Source organism: Carcharodon carcharias, chromosome 8 (genome assembly GCF_017639515.1).
Source record: "Carcharodon carcharias isolate sCarCar2 chromosome 8, sCarCar2.pri, whole genome shotgun sequence".
Classification (NCBI taxonomy): Eukaryota; Metazoa; Chordata; class Chondrichthyes; order Lamniformes; family Lamnidae; genus Carcharodon; species Carcharodon carcharias.
In genome coordinates, this window is record NC_054474.1 from 156,096,853 (window position 1) to 156,122,529 (window position 25,677).

Genomic DNA, 25,677 nt, shown 5'->3' on the forward strand with positions numbered 1-25,677 from the left:
TATATAATGTATATGCAAAGAAGCAAAGGCAATTGTCTGCAATACACAAAGTCCTCCAACCATTGGCACTGCTTTGATACAGGAGTCAGCATGTCTATAACCTCTGACCTTAGCTCATCAATCACACTTTTGAAAGGGGTGACTGGAAGCTGGGCTGTGACTTGCTGTCTAAAGACAAATTTAAAATGGCCTTATCCCCTGTTTATTTAACAGCGGTTAGAGTCTGTCACCCCAAAGAAATGCTGCTTCATCCAAGCAGCAGAAGAGTGGCACTGAGCACGACAGGTTATATTCTTATGAAGGTCTGGATTGCCTGATTTAACCATGAGTAGCCCTTCTGTGTGCGTGATGGCAATATGTGCAGCTCTAGGATAACAGTGTTTAAATAGCAATCTCTATGTGTCACTTTCCCCTTTCTATTTTGCTTTGCTCCGTCTCCCCCAAGAACATTTTTAACCTGTCAAAGGTAAGTGGAGGTGGACGACATCTTGTGGGGCCCTGCTTTATATTGAAAATGTAAATTTATGAATGGAAAGCACAGTCAGTGACTGATGCTAACAGCACTCATGCGAAAGCAGCTTGGTTATACTGGGAGTCAAGAACATCATACATGTTTTTATATGGAATTACTGAAGGCTGGTTATGCAGGATGCTGCCAGTGGGGCAACAACATTATTTTGTTTGGCCCTGTGTGTCTGAACGATATTTTGACCTATATATTCTACCCATGTAACTTGGTCCCAAGTGTTCTTAATAATAATACCACATGACAAATTGCCCTTTATCAAATATAGCCATTTAAGGAGCTCTCTCAAATATTTTGGAGTCCTTTATAAGGGGGAGGGCAAGAATGAAGATGGGGGGGTGGGAAGGAAATGGAAGGTTTGTTATCGAAGGAATCTTTCATGTTCATAAGAACATAAGAGGATAAGAGCAGGAGAAGATCATACGGCCTGTCTAGACTGCTCTATCGTTCAATGTAAGCATAGCTGATCTTGGGCTTCAGCTCCATTTTCCTGCCTACTCCCCAAATCCCTTGCTTCCCTGAGAGACCAAAAATTTGCCTATCCCAGCCTTACATACATTCAATAATGAGGATCCACAAATCTCTGGGGGAGAGAATTCCAAAGATTCACAACCCTTTGAGTGAAGTAATTTCTCCTCATCTCAGTCCCAAAAGATCATCCCCTTATCTTGAAACGGTGCCCCCGTGTTCTAGATTCCGCAGCCAGCAGAAACAATCTCTCAGTGTCTACCCTGTCCAGCCGTTTCAGAATCTTCTTTGTTTCGATAAGATCACCTCTCATTCTACTAAACTCCAGAGAATGTAGACCTAATTTACTCAGCCTTTCATCATAGGATAACCCTCACTCCCAGAGACCAATCTAGTGAACCTTCGCTGTACCACCTCCAATGCAGGTATATCCTTCCTTAAATATGGAGACCAAAACTGCACACAGTACTCCAGGTGTGGTCTCACCAAAACCCCGTACAATTGTAGCAAGACTTCTTTATTCTTGTACTCCAATCCCCTTGTAATAAAGGCCAACATGCCATTTGCTTTCCTAATTGCTTGCTGTACCTGCAACCTAACTTATTGTGTTACTTTTATGAGTACACCCACATCTCTGAACATCAGCATTTACAAGTTTCATTCCTTTCAAAATATATTCAGTTTTTCTATTCTTACAGCCAAGTTAAATAATCTCTGTTCCCCACAGTTTACTCCATATGCCACCGTGTTTGCCCACTCACTTATCTCTGTATCTTTTTGCAGCCTTTTTACATCGTCCTCACAGCTTGTATTCCCACCTAGCTTTGTATGATCAGTAAACTTGGATATATTACTGTCTCTTTGTCCAAGTCATTAATATGGATTGTAAATAGCCTAGTCCCCAACACTGATCCTTGTGGCACTCCACTAGTCACAACCTGCCAACTTGAAGCTTCCCCATCAGGGAGGCAATGGTGTAGTGGTATTGTCGCTGGACTAGTAATCCAGAGACCCAGGCTCTAGAGACCTGGGTTCAAATCCCACCATGGCAAATGGTGGAATTTGAATTCAATAAAAATCTGCTCCATGAAACCATTGTCGATTATTGTAAAAACCCATCTGGTTCACTAATGCCATCTAGCCTACATGTGACTGCAGACCCACAGCAATCTGAACTAGGGCATAGTGGGTAATAAATGCTGGCCTGGCAGTGCCCACATCTGATGAACAAATTTAAAAAAAAATTATCCATTAATCAATCGTCTAATATATCACCTCCAACTCCACGATAAAGGCACTTATCAAATTCCTTTTGAAGGAATTTCCACATCCTACTTATCTGTGAACAAACTTTTCAAACCACAGAGATAAAAACAAAAAACTGCGGATGCTGGAAATCCAAAACAAAAACAGAATTACCTGGAAAAACTCAGCAGGTCGGCGGAGAAGAAAAGAGTTGACGTTTCGAGTCCTCATGACCCTTCAACAGAACTCTATTTCTGTTCCGCCGATGTTGCCAGACCTGCTGAGTTTTTCCAGGTAATTCTGTTTTTGTTTTGTCAAACCACGTTGACTTGTTCAATTGACAGCCAGATGGAAAGCCATTCTATGAGAGATGCAGCAAATTGGTTTTGAGTGAATGCCCTAAGAAACAGGAGCATAGTTGCTGCAAGATCAGCAGGTAAGGAAGGGGTGGGTAATGAGTGATGGACTAGAGGGGTGAAGAGTGCAATCTGTGGCTGAAGATTGCTGAGGTAAGGCAGGACTCCTGTGGAGGGCCTTGAATTCCATAGAAAGAAGTGTTGGTGAAGTTGGTGGCCAGTGGAAGTTAGTGCAGGTGAACTGATGGCACAGATTATTCTGCAAGAGAGATCAGAATATGCCCGGAGTTTATGAATCACCCCTTCCACTCAATCAGCCGTATAGCACCATTGCTTTATCCATGGACTTTCAAAGATGGTCACCTTGTCTTTGCCCAAGAATAATCTGGATCAGAAGTTCCCAAAATATGAGCTTGATTGTCTTGGATAAAGAAATGGAGAGTTCTTGCACCTTGCAGATGAGGGAGGCAGCACCTTCAGAAGAGGATGGACTAAAAATTGCAGGGAGAAGAAGCAATGCTAAGTTTATTATTCAGAATATTTAGCTATTCCATATAGTAACTCCCTCCGTCACAGGCATTTGAAATGAATTGAGTGATTTGCTTGTATGGGAAGATCAAAAGTTCAGTTTGTTTATTCAATTGTGCAGTAATCAGTGTGTTATTTTTCTTGTTTCTGTCACCTTGGCTCAGCCTTAATGTTAAGTTTTAATAAGCTGGGCACAGGACACTGATTCTTTTATTGGGATTAGCTTGAATTTTTATATTGGGGAGCGGGTGAACAAGGAACAAAGGGGTGCCATTATCCCACATTTACATGAAAACAAAGGCCACTTGAGGGCTCGTGTGCCAGCCGTACAGGCTCTTGTGCACTGCCATTGTTTCCAGTGGGAGAATACCATCTGGGGGCCTTTGCTGTACAAGTCAGTTTATTTGCCAACATGCTCTGGGTGTGACAGTCGCCACCAGACCCCACCCACCCCCAACTCCTGCCATGTTGTACTTAGTGATTAGAAATAGCTGTACTCTCTTAAAGGTGCACCAGCTTCATGGAATAAACTCTTTTCTTTTTTGTTGTTGTGTCTGTTTGTGGACACGCAATTGTACTGAAATGAAGCAAAGTATCAGTTAACGTAGCATTGCGATGACGCTGGCAGACAGCTTTTTGCAGCCCGTTTTTTTCCCCAAATGTAGCAAGTGCCACATTAAAGACTATAAAATATTTCCACATTAAAAACATTTAAAAAAAGATTTATCATTTATGTATCTGATTTGTTTCCCTGGCTTTCCTAACACTTTGTTTTCCCTTCTTTATAAAATATTTCATGGATATACCACAATGTGCAATAAATTCTTTCCAATTTCAGAACCCCTTCATGCTGGAAGCTGCTCCTCAGCTGAATAAGAGATGATGAACGCCAGTCTGATATCTGAACACCCATAAACCCCATTCCCCGCTCGCATGGTTCAGCTGAATTTTGATTGGGAACGGAGATCTCAGATTGGTTTTCCATTTCTTTCTCACTCCCTCTTTCCAGCCACCACCTCCCCCGCAACCCCAAATCCCCATCATTGGTGTTAATGGTATGTTAATTGAATTATTAAAGTTAAGGATACACGAGGAAAGGGCATTGATTGGTCAAGCACCTTAAGCACATATAAAGACTTGTCTCCGGGACTCGCTCTCAGCTGCAGAGAACAGTATCTCTCCCACTTCCTATACTGTCTCTTTCTACAACTATATTCAAGGGCTGGATATTGGAAACAAGATTTTAATCTAATTTGATAAGTTTCCTTTGTTTTTGTTTTGGTTACAGTACCTCTTTAAGAGGCTGTAAACTAGTTAATTTGTTTATTAGCTCAGTTGTTTAATTGGTATACTCAAAAAGAATATAAAGTGAAGTGCAGGGGCTGGAGTGCATCACCAGCCCCGGTAATGAGATTTTAATTTGATAAGTTCCTGTTGAAAATTTTTGTTTTGGGCACAATAGTACCCCTCTAAAGAGGTTGATCGTTAGTTAATTTGTTTATTTGTTTTTTTGTTGCCTCAAAAGAGTATAAAGATATAATTCACCCCTTTAGTTAATTTGTTTATTTGATGATTTGATTTTAAAAGAGTATAAACAAAGACTTCTGGGACACTGTGTTAGTAGGTAGGAGGCAGACGTGTAATTCTGCATTCCGTAAATAGCCCCTTTATCAAGGAAAGAATTTGTGTCTAGTTTCATATTTTACCGTCTGGCTTGGGATCTATTGAACGGTAGGCATAAAGGGAGGCCAACTATAGTGCTGTTTGTAAGTGGAAGTGGCTACTGTCAGAATAGAGTTGCGGACACTCCAGGATTGTCCTAGAGTCTTTGTGAATTTATCTGGATATCACTGGAAATATAACAGCATTACAAATGATTGCGTTTTACCCCATTTGCTTTTAATACTGTTGTTTTCAGTCATAAAAATATTGGAGATGTGGAGGGGGTAAAGATTGATGGATTGATCGTTTGAGGAAGGGAGAGTGAGGTATGGTGAAGGTGGGAAGTCCAAGAACTGTCTAGGAGTAGACATCAGACTGAATCAAATTTGGTGACTATCTCCTCTTTCTTCCCCTCCCAGAAAGCAAAGTAGTCTGCCAATGTTTACTGTCCTTTTGCCGAAAGGGCAAAACTTTTACTAAAATGGTACTTGTCCAACAGTCACATTGTGTCTTCCTGGTGGAAAGCTTTACATGCGAGCTTCCCCGAGCAATTTTAACTGGATATGGAGCTTGTGCTCAAGCTCAAAATTAGTCCATTATTATCTGCCTCGGTCAAGATTCCCTGCTATCCTCTCTCAGTTTGACTGCCTTTATCCATTTTTTGAATGTGAGGGAAGATTTCCACCCCACCTCCAAAACCTTTGGCTATTCCTCTAATCAAAAAGATCAGGCATATTTGGTGGGTGAGGAACTGACGGCCTAAAATATTGTTCCTTCTCATTGACTGGGACAGAATATTTTTAATGATTGAAAGTAAGGGGTGCAGAAAATTTTGTGTGTGACTGAACTGCTAAATCTGCAACCTACATATCATTACATAGAATTTACTGCACGGATGCAGGCCACTCGGTCCAGCTGGGCCATGATGGTGTTTATGATCCACGTGGGCCTCCTCCCACCCTACATCATCTAACCCTATCAGCATGACCTATACAGTGGAGCGTTTGCCTTTAAGTAATTCCTATTTAGAGGCCTTTGTGAATTCTATCTCTTCGGTTATGTCTTTCTTTATTCAAGATCCTAACTTCATTCAAGTTGTTCTTTTAGACTGGTGCAGTTGGCATACTGACAGCTAAATACATTTCAATGTTACTTTTGTTATCACAAGGGTGCCCACTGTTTTCTGTTCAAATGGCACTGAGTGACTGGGTCGAACATGCACTGCTGTGCCATTGCCAATTACTGACTAGTGGGTTGACCTATGGATTTTTCCAGTTTTCTCCTTGCTCCAGCGAAAGTACTGGCAGTTCTCCAAGTAGCCATGCATCATGTGCAAGCCTACAACAAGAACTTGCATTTATATAGTGCTTTTAAAGTAATAGAATGTCCCACGATTCATCGATGACGATGGATTCTCCCGTTGCTTCACCGGATGAGAATTCAGCAAGTTTTGAAAAAAGAAACACAAAGACCGGTTTACAGTCTAGGTTCGTGGTCATCTCATGTCATATTAGACCAATCGGTTATGCAAATCGAGACTTGACAGGATGCTTCTCAGAAGTGATAATCAAACAAAATTTGACACCGCACCTCACGAGGAGGTATTAGAACAGGCACGCAAAAGCTTTGTCAAAGAGAAGATTTTAAGGAGCGTCTTAAAGGAGGAGAGAGAGTTAGAGAGGTGGAGAGAATTACAGAAAGAATTCCAGAGCTGAGACAGTGATTCAGCATGCTGTTGAACTGTGTAGAGCATCACAGTTGAGCTTGATCTTGCCCTTGACCATCGAATCTATCTATATACACACATAACAGGCTTTCAGGACAGAATGCTGTTTTGGAGAAGGAGGCTCCCTAGTTAAGCATCACTGGGGCCTCCAGTTCTTGGGATGTGAGTGTCGCTGGCAAGGCCAGCATTTATTGTCCAGCCCTAATTACCCTTGAGAAGGTAGTGGTGAGCTGCTGCCTTGAACCGCTGCAGTCCATGTGGTGAAGATACACCCACGGTGCTGTTTAGGGAGGGAGTTCCAGGATTTTGATCAAGCAACAATGAAGGTTATATATCTCCAGGTGTGTGCTGCGAAGGTTTTGATGTTCCTACCCACCTGCTTCCCAGCTAAGATCAACAATCTCATCATGTACTGGGCACCTTGGACATTCCTGTTCTATCTCACCAGGGACTGGAAAAGTCAGAATTTCCCCCTCCAGTTCACTATCCGATGTTTCCATTCTTGAATGTGGGCATTGGGTTTCACTGTGGTGCCCTAAGTGGGCAATTAGCCAGCTGCCACCGACTGCCGAAGATCACAGATGGGCACCGAGGAAATATATTGGAGGGCCTGTGGCATGGTGGAACTATCCACTTAGAAGAAGAGAGTGGGGGGACAAAAAGGGACAAGAAAAAGGATGCCAAACGTTTTTTAAAAAGTGCCCCTTTAACTCCACTGACTTTTTATGAACAAAGTGGTTTCACTCCTTTGGAAAAAAGGATATATAATTATTGAAATGTTGCTACTTTGCCTTTTATCCTTTTTGCTGTGTTGCTCATAGCTCCATGTGGTGCAGATCCATGGAGTATACACTAAGCTGCATCCTCCACATCGTCACACACACACAACACCACCCCCCCCCCCCAACGACCCATTGCACCCTCAGAACAATGACCTCCCCCCTGTCCACCCTGACAATAAATGGACAGCTTTTCCATAGCAACAGGGCCACAAAAGGTGATGGAGGACAGGAATGTACTGGGGTCGATCGTCTGAAGCCACAGGACAGCTCAGATGACCCAAGCCTTTGGGAGAGTGCCTGATAAATGACTCGTCTTTTTTTTCACGGAGAAAGAACCCAGCAAGATCGCTGTTGCTCTATGAGCATAAGTTGGAGTGATTGGAAGTGGGGGGCAGGGGAGGGAAGGCAGAGGCTGGGTGGGTGGGTGACTTCTCTTGTCTGTGTGTTTGCAATTCAAAACTGGATGGAACTGGTGCACATACCCCCCAGGAAGACCCTGGCAACAACCTAGTGCTGTGTTAATATATTGCTCAGCACTTGGACTTTGCCTTGCACAGACAGCGCAAACACAGACAGAAGTCACTGTTTTTGAATTTAAATACAAGAGTTTGCTGAAAGTGCTTCTTTAACCTTGGTTGACTCTTCAGGCTCTCTTGTGATGACCTCGCAAGCCATTTGGCAGGGCAACTAGATCTGTGTAATAATTTCAGCATTGCGTGCATCTCAAGGACGGATTTAAAAAAATATATATATATAAGTTAAAAGGTACAAGGCCTCACATGCTTGTCGGTGCAGTGTAACCAATGTGACTGGTAACAAAGTTAACATCTAAACTGCCAGTCGCTCTTGATCGACTCAAGAAAGGCAGGCGGGGAAGGATAGAAATGAAACTCTTGTGTGCTTTATAAGTTATTTACAGAGATACACATTTCAAACATGCGCCTCCAAACCCAACAACCACAATTTCTGTCTGTTCCTATATTTAGGAACACAAGTGAATCCCCAGTTAATAACCACCATCCATACCATTAAATACTCAATTAAGATGCAATTAGCACCTCTGTGGCGCTTTCTCTAGAGCCTGGATTGAAAGATATAGAATATTTGATAAAGTTACTTTATTAAAAAAATTATATGTGAATCTACCTTTTACTTTGTTTTTTCACTTTTCTCCCCACTATTTGAAGTCGGAGACTCGTGCTGGGATACTGCTTCGTAACCACACATTCAGGTACTGTTCACTCTCCTTTGTCTGTGAGACTGCCAGCAGCATAATCGTCCAGAGGAGGCATCACAGAACCCGATTCTGTCCTTACTTGTCAATTAGTAACCTGCCGCTAATATATAAGGTCCCAAGGTACTTTGCAGACAGTGAGGGAGTCGCATGGAAGGAAAGATTAGGAGAGTCAGAGTTCTGCAGCACAGAGAAACGGCCTTTGGCCCATTAAGTCTGCGCCGATCAAGCAAGTACCTAACTATTCTAATCCCATTTTCCAGCACTAGACCTGTAGCCTTGTATACCATGGCATCACAAGTGCTCATCCAAATACTTCTTAAATGTTATGAGGGTCTCTGCCTCTACCACCGTTTCAGGCAGTGAGTTCCAGATTCCCACCACCCTCTGGGTGAAAGAATTCTTCCTCACATCCCCTCTAAACCTTCTGCCCCTTACCTTAAATCTATGCCCCCTGGTTATTGATCCCTCCACCAAGGGGAAAAGTTCCTTCCTGCCTACCCTATCTATGCTTCTCATAATTTTATACACCTCAATCATGTCCCCTCTCAATCTCCTCTGCTCCAGGGAAAATAACCCCAGTCTATCCTATCTCTCCTCATTGCTAAAACTCTCCAGCCCAGGTAACATCCTGGTAAATCTCCTCTGCACTCTCTAGGACAATCACATCCTTCCTATAATGCGAATTCCAGAACTGCATGCAATACTCTAGCTGCGGCCTAACCAGCATTTTATACGCTTCCAGCATAACCTCCCTGCTCTTATATTCTATGCCTCAGCTAATAAAGACAAGTATACTATATGCCTTCTTAACCACCTTATCTATCTGTCTTGCTACCTAAGGGACCGGTGGACATACACACCAAGATCCCTGTGATCCTCGGTACTTCCCAGGGTCCTACCATTCATCATGTATTTCCGTGCCTTATTTGTCTTGCCCAAGTGCATCACCTCATACTTATCCGGATTAAATTCTATCCTCCTGTAACCTAAGGCTATCCTCCTCTATTTACCACCCCACAAATTTTCGTGTCATCTTCGAACTTACTGATCAACCCTCCTACATTCAAGCCTAAATTGTTTATATATACCACAGACAGCAAGGGACCCAACACCGATCCCTATGGAACCCCACTGGACACAGCCATCCAGTCACAAGAACACCCCTCAACCATCACCCTCTGCTTCCTGCCACTCAGCCAATTCTGGATCTAATTTGCCAAATTGCCTTGGATCCCATGGGCTTTTACCTTTGTTATCAGTCTCCCATGTGGGACCTTATCAAAAGCCTTGCTGAAGTCCAAGTAGACTACATCAAATGCATTGCCCTCATCTACACACCTGGTCACCTCTTCAAAAAATTCAAATTGGTCAGACATGGCCTCTCCTTAACAAAACCATGCTGAATGTCCTTGATTAATCCCTGCCTCTCCAAGTGCAGATTAATTCTGTCCCTCAGAATTGCTCCCAATAGTTTCCCCACCACTGAGGTTAGACTGACTGGCCTGTAGTTCCCTGGTTTATCCCTTCCTCCTTTCTTGAATAACGGTACCACTTTGGCTGTCCTCCAGTCCTCTGGCACCTCTCCTGCAGCCAGAGAGGTATTGAAAATTATTGCCAGCGCCCCTGCTATCTCCTACCTTGCCTCACTCAACAGCCTGGGATACATTTCATTTGGGCCTGGAGATTTGTCTACTTTTAAGCCTGCAAGACCACTTAGAACCTCCTCCCTTTCTATGCTAGTTTATTTAATTAAATCATGGTCCTTCTGCCTGATTTCCATACCCACGTCATCCCTTTCACTTGTGAACACCGACACAAAGTATTCATTTAGAACCCTACCTACGTCTTCTGGCTCGACATACAAATTATCACTATGGTCCTTAATGGGCCCTTCTCTTTCCCTAGTTATCCTCTTACTCTTAATGTACTTGTAAAAACCTTTGGATTTTCCTTTATTTTACCTGCTAATGTTTTTTCTTGCCCCTTTTTTGCTCTCCTAATTTCCTTTTTAAATTCACCCCTCCACATTCTATACTCCTCTAGGGCTTCCACTGTTTTGAGTCCTCAGTATTTGCCTTAAGCCTCCCTTTTTCTCTTTATCCAATCCTGCATGTCCCTCGACATCCAGGGTTCCCTGGATTTATTGGTTCCACCCTTTATCTTTACTGAAATATGTTGGCCCTGTACTCTCCCTAGTTCCTTCTTGAATTAGTCCCACTGCTTTGAAGCAGATTTACCTAAAAGTAGCTGCTCCCAGTCCACTCTGGCCAAATCATATCTGATCTTATTAAAATCGGCCTTCCCCCAATTTAGAACTCTGATTTTTGGCCCATCCTTGTCCTTTTCCATAACAACCTTGAATTTAACGGAGTTATGATCACTATCTACAACATGCTGCCCCACTGATACCTCTACCACTTGCCCGGCTTCATTCCTTAAAATTAACTCCAGGATGCCCCCTCTCTCATAGGACTTCTACGTACTGGCTTAAAAAGCTCTCCTGGATGTATTTTAAGAATTCCGCTCCCTCTAAACCTACCACACTATGACTAACCCAGTTAACCCACTATTACTACACTATTATTTTTACACTTCTCTGAAATTTGCCTACATATCTGCTCTTCTATTTCTCTCTGACTGTTTGGGGGCTTATAGTACACCCCCAGAATGTGACTGCTCCTTTTTTGTTTTCAAGTTCTACCCATATGGCTTCATTTGAGGAGCCTTCTAAGATGTCATCCCTCCTTACTGCTGTAATTGATTCCTTGATCAATATTGCGATACCCCCTCCCCTTTTACCTCCTTCCCTGTCTTGCCTGAAGACCCTATATCCTGGAATATTGAGCTGCCAATCTTGCCCCTCTCTCAACCATGTCTCTGTGACAGCAATGACATCATACTCCCATGTGTTAATTTGTGCCCTCAGCTCATCTGCCTTATTCGTCAGACTCCTTGCATTAAAATAAATATCATCCAGCCTTGCCAAACTCCCTTGTGCCTTAACTGGCCCATAATTTCTATGCCTTCCAGACTCATTTGCTCTCTCTTCTAATTTTGGCTGTGCATCTCCCCCTGCTGAACCTCCTCTCAGGATCCCATCCCCCTGCCAAGTAGTTTAAACCCTCCCCAACAGCATTAGCAAACCTCCCCGCAAGGATTTTGGTCCCATTCCGGTTCAGGTGCAACCCATCCACCTTGTACAGGTCCTGGACTGCCTGCCTTTCTCTGCATTTCCGTAAGCTGTGGGGTGACCACGTCTAAAAATGTGCTATCCACGAAACTCTCAGCCTCACGGATGCACCTCAGTGCCTCCAGCTGCCGCTCAAGCTTCGAAGCTCAGACCTCAAGTAGCTGCAGCTGGTGACACTTCCTGCACATGTGGTCGGTCAGAGCACAAGGAGCATCTAGGACTTCCCACGTGTTGCAGGCGGTACATAACATGGGACTGAGCTGCCCTGCCATGTAAAAACCCTTTAAGCTAAATGCAGTAAAAAAAAGTTAAATTATTTATGTACTTTAAATAAAAACTAGAACTGTTACCTTTCCTTAGCTTAATTTATTTTAAACTGGAAAAAAACTAGAGAAAAACACTTACCCACTACTCACCAATCAGCTCTCACCTTTGTGCTGACATCACTTTTTGAAGCTTCCCCGCACTCGCGCTGGTTCTGATCTCTTCACTGCTGTCTCGCGCTGTCTTGGGATGTCACTCACAAGAGAGGTGGCAAGGATGTGTACGTATCCTGTCTTTTCAGTCGGGTCTCTAAACAGAAGGAACCTTGGCTGAATCTTTTTCTTGCCTCTGACAGGTAGGGGCACTGAGACCAGGTGCAGTTCTATAACTCGTGTGTCAATAACCCAGTAACCCAGGACGATGAGGTCAGATCTATAACCTCAGCTTCCAACTTGACCAGAGTGTGATAACTCTGGCAGCGATTAAACCAGGGGTTGAATTTGGTCAGTGTGGCTAAATTTGCTGAGCATCCAGAGGAGCTGCTTAGGACCACAGCTGTCGTGACATAGGTCCACATCGAGTGTTTGTTCATCAGCCTAAGTCCCTGCAGGACGAGCTAGCAGTGGATGCCAATAGCTCCCTGACAACTGCACCACTAGACAGGAACCAATACAGTCCTAAGTAGTGAGAAATGTTGAATCCCTCACTGAGCAGAGTCTGAAAGGTATTGATTCAGGGGCCTGTCATCAGAGGTTGGAGCAGTGACTCAGACATACAACTTGATGTTCAGTTCCTGGATGCCACAAACCAGTCTGCCTCCATACGGAAGCAAAATGAGGGCAACTGCTTTTACGTCAATCATGCCATTTGTTAGCCGTGGTTTAGCGCAAGTGGCAAACCAGTGCTGAAGGCAAAATGGCATGTTACTTTGGCAGATGGTGTTTGTTTTGTACAGTGGTCTTGCCACTGTCCATGGTTAAAGAGTGATCGAGTTTCAGTATCACAGAGCTTGGTCAGTCAGGAATAATGTTAGACATTTATGTTCTCTGTGTTTAGTAATGACACCAATTCGCCTTAGTTAACTTGTGCAGTGGACTAAATTATTCCCTAAAGAAGAGAAGACTGAGGAGCGACCAAGTTATGATAGAGTAGACATAGAGAGGAAATATCCACTTGCAGGCAAGACCCCAACCAGAGGCCATGAATGTAAGGCAGCCACTTATAAATCCAATAGGGAATCCAGGAGAAACTTCTTCAGCCAGAGAGTGGTTAGAATGTGGAACTCGCTCCGACAAACGAATAGCTGAGGCAAATAGCACAGATGCATTTAAAGGGAACATCTGCATGCTGATGCTCGGCGAATCATCTGAAAACAGCACACCAGTTTGCTTCTGTAGGTTGATGCCAGCCAGCTCTACCTCACCATGACCTTTCTGGACTCCTTTATGTTTCTAAATTGCCACATTACTTGACTGACACCCAGTGCTGGATGTGCAGAAATTTCTTCCAACTAAACCTTCGAAGGTCGAAACCATAATTTTTGGTCCCTGCCGCAAACTCTGTTCCCCAGCCGCCGACTCCATCCCACTCCCTGGCCATCACTAAAACCAACACTCTGTACAACTGTCTCACATTTTAGCTTCCTGTGAAGCACATTTGGGAGGTTTTACTATGTTAAAGATTCTATATAAACACAAGTTGTTAACACTAGATAAGATTCCAAGGGAATAAAGAATAGGTTATGCTAATAAGGTTAGAAGAGGAAGAGTGGGAGGAGGTGTGTGTGAAATATAAATATCGACATAGACCTGATGGGGCCAAAAGGCATGTGTATATCTGTACTGTAAATACTTTGTAGTTGTTAGTATTAGCGAGCGAACCCATAACATGCTGAATGCAATGTTTCTCTGCCTGCCTTGTTCTTGCAAGTGTTTACCAGTTTACTTTTAATTTGGGCCTTACCCCATTGAAATGGTGGATAGAGAGATATCCTACAAACCTATGAAGTACTCTCCCACAACCATCACTGACATTCATTTCTAGACAATGTTGTTTTCTCCCAGGTTGCTCCCCCTCACTTCAAAAAATAGCGAGCCACCCTGGAGTCTAGTTTCACATGCAGCCTCTGGCATGGACTGGTTGGGCCGAGTGGCCTGTTTCTGTGCCTACATCCAGTGTAATCCTGTACACTCAGGATGCTAACCGAATAACTGAACTACAATGGCAGGCTTGTGAATTTGTTGTTCTTTTAAAGTGTTCTTGGGATGTGTGCAATGCTGACTTAAGTTTTTATTATTGTCCATCCTTAATTGTCCTGTTAACGGCCTGCTTGGCTGTCTTAAAAAGCTTTAAGAGTCGTTCACATAGTGTTGGGATAAAAGGCCAAACCAGTTAAGCGTGGCAGATTCATTCAGCTTGGGTTTCTACAAAAAACTTCTCTTCATTTCTCATGGTGCTTGCGTACATTTACTGGATTTATTGGATTCGGTATCACAGCCTGGTGGGACTTGAAGTTGCAACCTCTGGGTTGCTAGTCGAGTGCCATAACCAATTCCAGTATTAAATTATTTCCACCCGCACTATGGAAAGAGAAACCATTTGGACAGTACCTTCTTGAGCTGTATGATTCTAGAGTGAAGTGCTGCCACTTATAGGTATCTGACTGACGGTGGGATGCGATCAAAGGTAACTTTTACCTTCGAAGAGTGCAGCTTCTTGTCAGATTGCACTCCTCAATCTAATTGACCTGACTCGCAAGGGGACCAACTGCATTCTGTTGTGACCCTATGGATCTGCTGTCAGATCAAACCAGAGCTGCCCTTATGTGTCTGCACTTCTGTACAATTGGGCCCGGGCATAAGACAGCTAAGATCAGCAACTGCCTGCAGCCTGGCACCCAGTGACTGATCTAAATAAGTGGGGGAGGAGAGGGTGCTGTCAACAGTGGTCACTGTACTAACACAGGACAATAGGGCAATAAGTTTTGCAAAAAAGCATTTCCTTACATGAATCGGAAGTATGTTACATTAAAATATATAGGCTTCCCGTGCATTTCCCCACCAGTTAGATTAAATCAGATACTGGGATGCTGATGGTACAGTGTTCAATGTAGGTTTGGTCTGACATGTGGCAGTGATGCTGACAATCTGAATTCTTAATACTCCGCACGGTCCCTATTGTCAATAAAAATCTTAAACTGTTCATTGCTCAAACAACGTGACTGGTTAGAAAAGCAACAACGACCCTGATTTACAGCAGGGATTTTTATTCATTGAAGATTAATCTATCTTGGTGATATTCTAACTATTGCTCAAGTGCTGTGAGTTTTCCATCTTATATATTATTCACGTGATGTTTAATTGAATTTGTACATGTTTCATCGCCCCATCTCTACCCTGGACTTTCCCCCAGTGAAATGTTTCAAGACATAAGTAAGAGCTGAGGGGAAAAAAAACAAGTAGAATTACTTGAATATTTAGGGTTAGTCCTACAAAATGACTTCCTGTCAACAGTTTGAGGTTCAGTGCCTGTTTCTTATCCTGTTAATAAATTTGCTGTTCTTATAATATGTTTACACTATATACATCTGCCACTTGGATAAATAATGATTTTCTGAATCAAAATGGTAAATGTTTCTTTTGGTTGTGGCACTGTGAAGCCTGTTCCAATGGAGTTCCTCTTTGATCAGGGCCTCTGTGTTCCCATGAATCTGTTTGGGTTGCAGTGGCTTATGACCATGTTTATTATCAGTAAAATGTTTAAAATAATCTTGTGTTTGTGTGTGCTTCCTGTCAGATTTTTCTATTCGAAAGTCTAGGCTGCGTTTTTAGTGGAGACGGCCTATGTGAGTTTATCATCCAGTTCTCGCACTCCTCCACTGGTGTTTGTGCTTAGCCTTCGTTATGTGACTGAAAGCCTTTTTGTGCCGTGTGCAGCCAAATTATGAAAGGCACGCAGTAACTGGTCTTCAATTATGCAGTACAAAAGCTACAATCTTACTACCATCCCGTTCTGTTTTCCTTTTGCTCAGGGGACATTCGGCAGCTCCTGGTATGGATCAAAAAGAACTTGCTCAAAGAGCGGCCAGAACTTTTCATTCAAGGTGACACTGTGTAAGTTCAGGTTCAGCTGCCAATTCATTAGTGTACATACCTGTGTGATTTATGTGTACGCGCACACACGCACCCTCACAAGGCCCAGTGGACCCAGCCACATTAGACCGGGCTGAGTCTGACTGACCTCAAGTCTGACCTCTTGCCTTTATCCAATTATTTGGTATCAGGCGGGGCAGGATGCACCACAATCGGCCTCAGCAGCCATGGGTTAGGGATTCATCATTCCCTTTTCATACTGTATGCCATTTGACAGGCTGTGGCTGTGGGTGAGCCAAATCAGTGCTTAATGAGAAAGGACTGAACTAGAATTCCAGGCCTGTGCTTGTTGACACCGCCCAATGTTATTATTCTGATTCACACGGTTTCTGGAATATTCTGAATCACTGTTTCCTGTGGATTTGCTGAGCAGTCTTAGCTGGAAACTTCAGCTGATTTAGACAAAATTATAAACAGCCTCCTCTCCCCAGGGGTAGAAGTGAGGTAATGAAAGCAGTCAAACACTGTGCTTTGGCATCAGTAACATCACTCTCATCCCCCAGTCCAATCAGAGCTTTATTTCTAATGTGATTTTGTTTTTCCAAGTACCTTCTGTCCACATGAGGCATCTAATTAAAGGGACATTACCTTGTTCAGGGAGAAAAGGAGTCAGCTGGGGTTTCCATCCACACTGATCTTTATCTATTGACTGTGACACATGTGAAGATATTGAGTAAGGACATGATCAAAAATTGGGCATGATTCTCCCACAGTTGAATAGCTAGCGACTGCTGAAGGATGGCCACTTGAATGAGATACTCTCGGTTCCTTGCACCTTGGAACTGTGCCTCTGCATCAGTCACCCCGCTCGACAGGGAAGGATACTAACAAGAACAGTCAACACTATCGCTTGTTGGCAGAGAATTCCCACCACTAACATAATGGGATTTCAAAGAGCTTTATTGAGACGAGCAAATGCCTTGGTATTGTTAAAAAAAGAGACATGCTGTCAAAACTTTTCGTCTTGCACTCATCAGGGCAGATGCAAGAATGCCAAATTTCAAAGGGAACAGCAAGTTATACTGCATGCAAAAAGGAATGCCGATTGGTTGGCAAGTCAGCTCTGATTGATTGAGATGTTGTCACGGCGAATGTCCTATCCTTTTGTTTATTCACACAAGGTGCAATACCTGGACATATTCCTTTTGCCTGCAGAGGACAGGTCTCTACATATGAATATATGTAGCTTCCAGCAAGTCTAAGTGAGCTACATTGTGAGCAGGACTGATAATCTTAAATTAGTTGTTGGTGTAATTCTTAGCACACTCAGGATTGTTCAGAAAATGCTGCCCCATTGTGGAATCACATCTAACGTTGGACATTTTATTCTGAGTTTAGCAAGCGCAGGTTGCTTGAGTACAGTCAGTACTCTGCCTATTGCAAACAGCCGAAGGGAGGTGCTGTTTGATACGATCCACTAGCCATCCGGACGTATGCAGGGACCTGTCTTCTGCAGGCAAAAGGAATATGTCCAGATATTGCACCTTTTTTGAATAAACAAAACTATGGAGTCGATAGCTCCCTGGTGCATTTGCCATGGCAATGTTTTGACCAATTGGAGCTGACTTGCCAACCAATCAGCACCCCTTTCCTCATGCAGTATAACTCGCTGTTCCCCTTGCAGTTTGGCAATCTTGCATTTGTCCTGATGAGTGCAAGATGAAAAGCTTCGACAGCAAGCCTCTTTTCTCAGAAATGTCTTTGTACAAAATATTTTAAAAGTAGACCAGAGATCCTCTGTTAAAGATGATCGTCACCAGGGATGGTGGTGTTTATCAAGGAGGTTGGGGGCTGGTTTCAATCTACATAAACTTTGTGCGTTTCTTGATTATAAGCTGGAAGCTGAGCTCCCACAACTCCCCCTGTACCACCCCCCGGTCAAATCATGACTAAGTAGCTTGTAACAACAAACAGCATTGTCAATGTTGTGTTGGCTCCTCCCATCTTGATTGCCTGGCTTAGATTTTCATATCTACTTCAATAATAAGTCAACGTATGGATATTTTAAACGCAAGAGGAGTGTTCTCTGTCGAGCTCTTACATTGTCAATCTCGGGGTCACTTGCAGTATTTCAGTCTAGAAGGGCTTATGGTCCCTGGGTTAAGAGCAGCCTCCTGTAGTAAACCCCAATCTCTGTTCCCTGTCCAGATATTTTTTCAATTCTTTCATGGGTGTCACTGGCAAGGCCAGCATTTGTCGCCCATCCCTAATTGCGCTTGGCTTGCTAGGCCATTTCAGAGGGCATTTAAGGGTCAACCACATTGCTGGGGGTCTGGAGTCACGTGTAGGCCAGACCAGGTAAGGACGGCAGATTTCCTTCCCTAAAGGACATTAGTGAACCAGATGGGATTTTATGACAATCGCTGATAACTTCATTGTCTCGATTACCGTGACAAGATTTCAATTCCAGAGTTATTAGTTGAATTTCTCCAGCTGCCATGGTGGGATTTGAACCCATGTTCCCAGAGCATTAGCCTGGGCCTCTGGAGTATTAGTCCAGTGACATCACCACTACACCACAACTCCCCAAGAGTTCAATATTTTACATAATGACTGCTGTCCTCCACATAGGTGATTTTCAAATTTTTCAGTTTGAAGACCCCATGTAAATATCAGCTCCCAGGAATCCCCTGCAAACATTGGCGCACTCCCAGGCAGCCCCTGCAAACATTGGCGCACTCCTAGGCACCCCCTGCAAACATTGGCGCATTCCCAGGCACCCCCTGCAAACATTGGTGTACTCCCAGGCACCCCCTGCAAACATTGGTGTACTCCCAGGCACCCCCTGCAAACATTGGCGCACTCCCAGGCACCCCCCTGCAAACATTGGTGCACTCCCAGGCACCCCCTTGCAAACATTGGTGCACTCCCAGGCACCCCCCTGCAAATATTGGCACACTCCCAGGCACCTCCCTGCAAATATTGGTGCACTCCCAGGCACCCCCCCTGCAAATATTGGCACACTCCCAGGCACCCCCAGCAAATATTGGCGCATTCCCAGGCACCTCCCTGAAAACATTAGCACACTCCCTTGCAACCCCCCTGCAAACATTGGCGCACTCCCAGGCGCCCCCTGCAAACATTGGCGCACTCCCAGGCACCTCCTGCAAACATTAGCACACTCCCTTGCACCCCCTGCAAACATTAACGCACTCCCAATCTTATCTTCCAAAAGACAGTGTCAACCACCCAAAGGGAAAACCATGCCATCATTGCTTTGTAGGGAATATTTTTAATGAGATACACAATATGATAAACTAGTTAAGACTGATGAAAATAATAATCCCTGGATATTTATAACCATGACCAGAGTTTATTAGCACATACCATGGTAAGCAGCACTGAAAAGGGAGTGTTCTGTAGAGGCTATCTGTTAGTGAGGGAGTCACAAACAATTTGTGTTATATCAGATCTGGTGACACACAGTGTCTGGGGTCGAGCAGCAAGAAGGAGCTGTGTGGCATGAATATTTAATATTTCTCATTATTTCCCATGTATCTTAACTCGGCATTTGTTATTAAATTTGGAGGTGACTTGTTAGAAATTCAGCTTCGTTTATAGACCCCTTTGTGCTGAATATTTATCTGTGCGTGGGTGCTTTCTAATTAGACTTGATTGGACTTTTAACCTGCAATGTTTAAGCTCTATTCTGTCGACAGCTTGTCTCCTAAAGGTATCATCTCTGCCATCACAAGGAATAAAGACACTGCACTTTTACTATATAGCTGGAAAATGTTCAAAACTGTTATTCCAAAGCTTTGCCCTTCACCACCTCCTGCTCCCCTCTTCAATCATTGGTGCAATGTTTAGTGCAGCACTGAGAATCCTGTTAGTCCCAGCTTGGATCCCTGGCCTCTGTTGTTCTCAGTTAAGAGAAGCCTCGTCTGGCTTCAATGGCCCAAGCTGAGGATCAAGAAGGGTTCCTGGTCCTGATGTCCATCAAGTGACATTTACCACAAAGTACCTGTTTGAAAGAAAGAACTTGCATTTGTATAGAGCCTTTCACAACCTCAGGATGTCCCAAAATGCTTTAGGGCCAGTGAAGTACTTTTTGAAGTGTAGCCGCTCTAGTAATGTAGAAAAGGTGGCAGCCAATTTGCACACCACAAACTTTCGTGAACAGCAATGTAAAAATGACCAGGTAATATATTGTAGTGATAATAAAAATGGCAAATGCTAGAAATACCAGCAAGTCAGGCAGATTCTGTGGAGATAAAAATAGAGCTGACATATCATCAGAACAGAAAGTTCATCGACCTTAAATATTAACTCTATTTTTCTCTTCACAGATGCTGTGTGACCTGATGAGTATTTCCAGCATTTTCTGTTTTTATTTCAGATTTCCAGCATCTGCAGTATTTTGCTCTTGTATTTACTTTGGTGATGTTGATTAAGGAATGAAAATTGGCCAAGACACTGGGGAGAACTCCCCTGCTCCTCTTCACAAAAGTGCCACGAGATCTTTTACATCTGCCTGAAGCTGCAGATGTCTAATCCAAAAGACGACACCTGATGGTCTACACCTTAGGGTTCTAAGAGGTAGTGGATGTGTTGGTTAAAATTTTCCAAAATTTCCTGGATTCTTGAATGGCCCCAGTGGATTGGAAGTTCATAAATGTAACACTGCTATGAAAGAAAGGAGCAAGAGAGAAAACAGGGAACGATCAGCCAGTTAGCCTGACATTGATTGTCGGGAAAGTGCGGAACTTGTTATTAAGCAAGTCTTAACAATGGACATAGTAAGTCCATAGTATTGTCAAAGTCAACATGGTTTTATAAAAGAATCATGATTGACAAATTTATTAGAGTTTTTTGAAGATGTAACTAGTAGGGTAGATAAAGAGGAACTATTAGATGTGGCATATTCTGATTTCCAAAGATATTTGATAAGGTGCCACGCAAGATTAATACACAAGATAAGGGCTCATGGAATTGGGGGTAAAATATTAACATGGATAGAGAAGCAAAGGATAAATGGAACATGTTCAGGCTGGCACACTGGAAGATTGCTGTAAGGATCAGTGCTGGGGCCTCAGCTATTTGCAATTTATATTAATGCTCAGATGAAGGGAGGAGAGTTAAGTATCTAAGTTTACTGACAGTAGGAGGCTAGGTGGGAATGCAAGTTGTGAGGAGGACACAGGACTCAGACAGTGCAACATAAGTTAAATGAGTGGGCAGATGGACTAAAAGGTGGGGAAGTGTGAGGTTATTCACTTGGTATTAAGGATAGAAAAGTGGAATTCTTTTAAAATCATGTAACTTGTAAATGTTGATTGTCAGGGGGACTTGAGTGTACTCATAGAAGGAATGCAGAAAGTTAGAATGGAGGTATAGTAATCAATTAGGAAGGCAAATGGCATGTTGGCCTTTATTGCAAGAGGATTAGAGTACAAGAAAAAAGAAATCGCGCTACCGTTGTACTGGGCTTTGGTGAGACCACCCTGTGTGTAGTTTGGTTTCCATAGTTATGGAAGGATATACTTGCATTGGAGGCGGTACAGCAAGGCTCACTTGATCGGTCCCTGGGATGAGATGTCTATGATGAGAGGCTGAATAAATTGGGCCTATATCTCTGGGGTTTAGAAGGAGTGGTGATCTCATTGAAACATACAAGATTCTGAAGGGGCTGGTCAGTGTGGAGGTTCTTTCTGTTGTTTGGGGAACCTAGAGCATGGGCATAGTTTCAGGATACAGGGCTGATCATTTAGGGCTGAGATGAGGAGAAATGTCTTCACTGAGGATTGTGAATCTTTAAAATTCTCTACCCCAGAGAATTGTGGATGCTCCATCATTGAGGATATTCAAGGCTGGGATAGACAGATTTTTGTTCACTCAGAGAATCAACAGATACAGGGAGTGGTTGGGAAAGTGGAGTTGAAGCCAAAGGATCAGCCATGGTCATATTAAATGGTGAGCAGACTCGCAGGGCCGAATGGTCTATTCCTGCTCCTATTTCTTACGTTCTTACCTCCGATAGTGCAGCACTCCTTCAGTAGTGTAGTGAAATGCCAGCCTTGATTTTGTGCTGCAGCCTGTGTGAGAATGTCAGGTGAGGCCAGAGTCAGGCATGGCTGTGATGCCCTCTTTAGAAGGCAGCCCCACTCACTGTCAGGGCTCACAGAATGACCAAGGGATTGGTCAACTACAAGGGCTGTGGTCACCATGGAACTGGAGCCCAGAATGAGTCAGCACTTTGAAAAAAGGAAAGAAAAGAATTGCACATTGTCTGACTTTTTAAAAAAGAAGTGTTTCTTTGCCACATCCAGCTCTCAGAATGGTGGACTCCACTGCTGTCAGAATGCACTGTGTGCTGCAGCAGCTTCCAGTTTCTGTCTGGCCCTCAGGATGCTTTAAAATTCAGGGCACTCCGAACGACTTGAAGTGTGCAACTTTGAGGAAGATAATTAAAGTACGCTGAAGATCAAACGGCTTTTCTATCCAGCTTTGATCATTAACTGATGTACTAATGCTTTCCTTTTGTAGACATGCTTTAAATTAATAGCTCTGATAGCATTTCCAAGTGTCACTTTAACATGCTTCTCCTCTGTCTGTCTGCACTGCCAAGCAACTGCTCCCAGCTCACTTGTCTGAGATTTAGTGATTATAGCGGTGACTGTATAATGAATTAGAGAGGAAGGTGACTCCATGGATAAGTGCTGGAATTCACTACTTGCCCATTGAGCACTTCTCTCGGTTTAATAAATGCAGGGTTCTTTAGTGCAGCTAAGGCAAACAAATGTAGCTTAGGAACTGAGTGCATACCTGAGAGTTTGGTGAGTGGGGTAGTTCAGTGATGGGGGAGGGTGAAGGAAGTCTTGCTTTTTCTACCTTTTTCATCCTGTAGGAATTGGTTCTTACTCCGCTACAGGGAAAGGTGCTAGCTGTTTGGTGAGTATCTGGCAAGGTCTGTTCCAGTCCTAAGGTTTAAAATAGTATATAAACTGGTGGTACAGTTAATAAAAAATATATAAAAAGGAACATAAGTAAGTGAATAATATAATTAAGTAATTAAAACACATTAAGGATGGCAGGACAGGTGATGTGTCAGGGCTGCAGCAAGTGGGAGCTCCTGGATGCCAGTGTGATCTAGGGAAAACACATCTGCAAAGTATTTGCAGCTTGAGGAGCTTCAGATCAGAGTCATTGAGCTGCAGGCACTGTGACACATCAGGGAGGGGAATAGTTACCTGGATGTTTTGTACCAGGAGGCAGTCACACCACATAGGATAGGGTCTTCTGATTTGGTCAGCAGTCAGGGAGAGGAAGGTGTGACTGCGAGTGAGGCAGATAAAGGGACACAGAGGGCAGGAGTGTCAGCCTCTGCAATTATCCAATAGGTTTGAGGTTCTCCCAGCTTGTTTGGATGAGAGTGAGGGTTGCAGGATGGATGAGCAAACTGACCATGGCACAGGAAGCTATTCAAGTGGGGGGAGCTAAATGGAATGTAGTGATAGTCGGGGACGGTGTAGTGAGAGGGATTGACAATGTTCTCTGCAGCAAAGAGCAAAAGCCTAGACGGCTTTGTTACCTGCCCAGTGCCAAGGTGCGGGACATGTGCTCAGGGCTGGAAAGGAACTTGCAGTGGGAGGGGGAGGATCCAGTTGTTGTGGTCCATGTAGGTACCAGCGACATAGTTAGAACTAGGAAAAAGATTCTGCATGGAGAGTATGAGGACCAAGGCACTAAATTAAAAAGCAGAACCTCAAAGGTTATATTCTCTGGATTGTTACTTCATCTGCCTGCAAATTAACATAGGGTACATAAAATTAGAGCGATGAGTACGTGGCTGAAAGACTGATGTGGGAGAAGTGGGTTCCGGGTTGTGGGGCACTGGCACCAGAATTGGGAAAGTGAGACTGTATCGTTGGGTCGGTCTATACCTGAATCGTGCTGGGACCAGTTTTCTAGCTAGCTACATAACCAGTGAAGTAGAGAGTGTTTTAAACTAATTAGTGGTGGCAAGGGATCAAATTTGGGAAGATGTGGTAAATCAAAGAGTAGATACAAGGCAAGAGAGAAAGCTATTAATTTGGGAAATGATAAACAGACCATGACAGGAAGGGACAGAGAGTACAGGGAGTACAAATCTAAGAGGAAATCAGCAGATAAGGCTAGAGGTAACAAAATTAATAAAAGGACGAAACTGAAGGCTCTGTATCTGAATGCACGTAGCATTCAAAACAAAACCAATGAACTAAGAGCACAAATAGAAATAAATAATTACGATCTGTTAGCCATTACAGAGACATGGCTGCAGGATGACAAATTGGGCCCTGAATATTGAAGGGTACGTGACATTTAGGAAGGACAGGGAGCTAGGAAAAAGTGGAGGAGTGCCTCTGTTAATTAATTATGGTCTTAGCACATTAGAGAGGGATGACCTAAGTTTGGGAAATGGCTTGGGTAGAGATCAGAATTGATAAAGGCAAGAAGCCACTTGTGGGTGTGGTGTACAGGCCCCCTAACAGTAACTATAGAGTAGGATGGGGTATAAAGGAAGGAATAGTGGGAGCTTGTCAGAAAGGAATGGCGATAATTGTGGGGGATTTTAATTTGCATATAGACTGGGAAAATCAGATGGACAAAGGTAGCTTAGGTGAGAAATTCATAGAATGTTTTCGGGATAGTTTCTTAGAACAGCACATTCTGCCACCGATCGGAGAGCAGGCTATACCAGACTTTTTAAAAATTCATTCACGGGATGTGGGCTTTGCCATCTGGACTATCATTTGTTGCCCATCCTGGTTGCCCTTGAGAAGATGGTGGTGAGCTGCCTTCTTGAACTGCTGCAGTCCATGTGGTGTAGGTACATCGACAATGCTGTTACGAAGGGAGTTCTAGGATTTTGACCCAACGACAGTGAAGGAACGACGATATATTTCCAAATCAGGATAGTGAGTGACTTGGAGGGGAACTTGCAGCTGGTGGTGTTGCCATCTATCTGCTGCCCTTGTCCTTCTAGATGGTAGTGGTCATGGGTTTGGAAGGTGCTGTCCAAGGAGCCTTGGTGAATTCCTGAAGTGTATCTTGTAGATAGTACACGCTGCTGCCACTGTGCGTCGGTGGTGGAGGGAGTGAATGTTTGTGGATATGGTGCCAATCAAGTGGGCTGCTTTGTCCTGAACAGCGTCAAGCTTCTTCTGTTGTTGGAACTGCACTCATCCAGACAAGTGGAGTGTATTCCATCACACTCTTGACTTGTGCCTTGTAGATGGTGGACAGACTTTGGAGAGTCAGGAGGTGAGTTACTTATTGTAGGATTCCTAGCCTCTGGCCTGTTCTTGTAGCCACAGTATTTATATGATTAGTCCAGTTATTGTGCAACAAGATAGGATTAATTAATGACCTCGGATTGAAGGTGCTCCTAGATAGCTGTGGTTAAAATATGATTGAATTTTACATTCAGTTTGAGGGAGAGAGAGTGGGTCCAAGGCTAGTATTTAAAACTTGAATAAGGGCAGTTATGAGGACATGAAAGCGCAACTAATTAAAGCGAACTGACAAATTATGTTAAGTGATAGGTCAATAGCGATGCAGTG

The 25,677-nt window shown here is 43.5% G+C and overlaps 1 protein-coding gene across 2 annotated transcripts in view; it reads left to right on the forward strand.

Annotated features, from left to right (window-relative positions):
• The window catches only part of urm1 (ubiquitin related modifier 1), a 52,331-nt gene that overhangs the window by 18,129 nt on the left and 8,525 nt on the right, over positions 1 to 25,677 (forward strand). Inside the window, exon 3 of one of the 2 annotated variants that reach the window (XM_041193979.1) lies at positions 16,015 to 16,096. In XM_041193979.1, coding sequence (XP_041049913.1) covers positions 16,015 to 16,096 — 82 coding nt within the window. Of the gene's footprint in view, positions 1 to 16,014; positions 16,101 to 25,677 lie in introns of those variants that run through there. The other variant, XM_041193980.1, reaches the window with a different exon arrangement.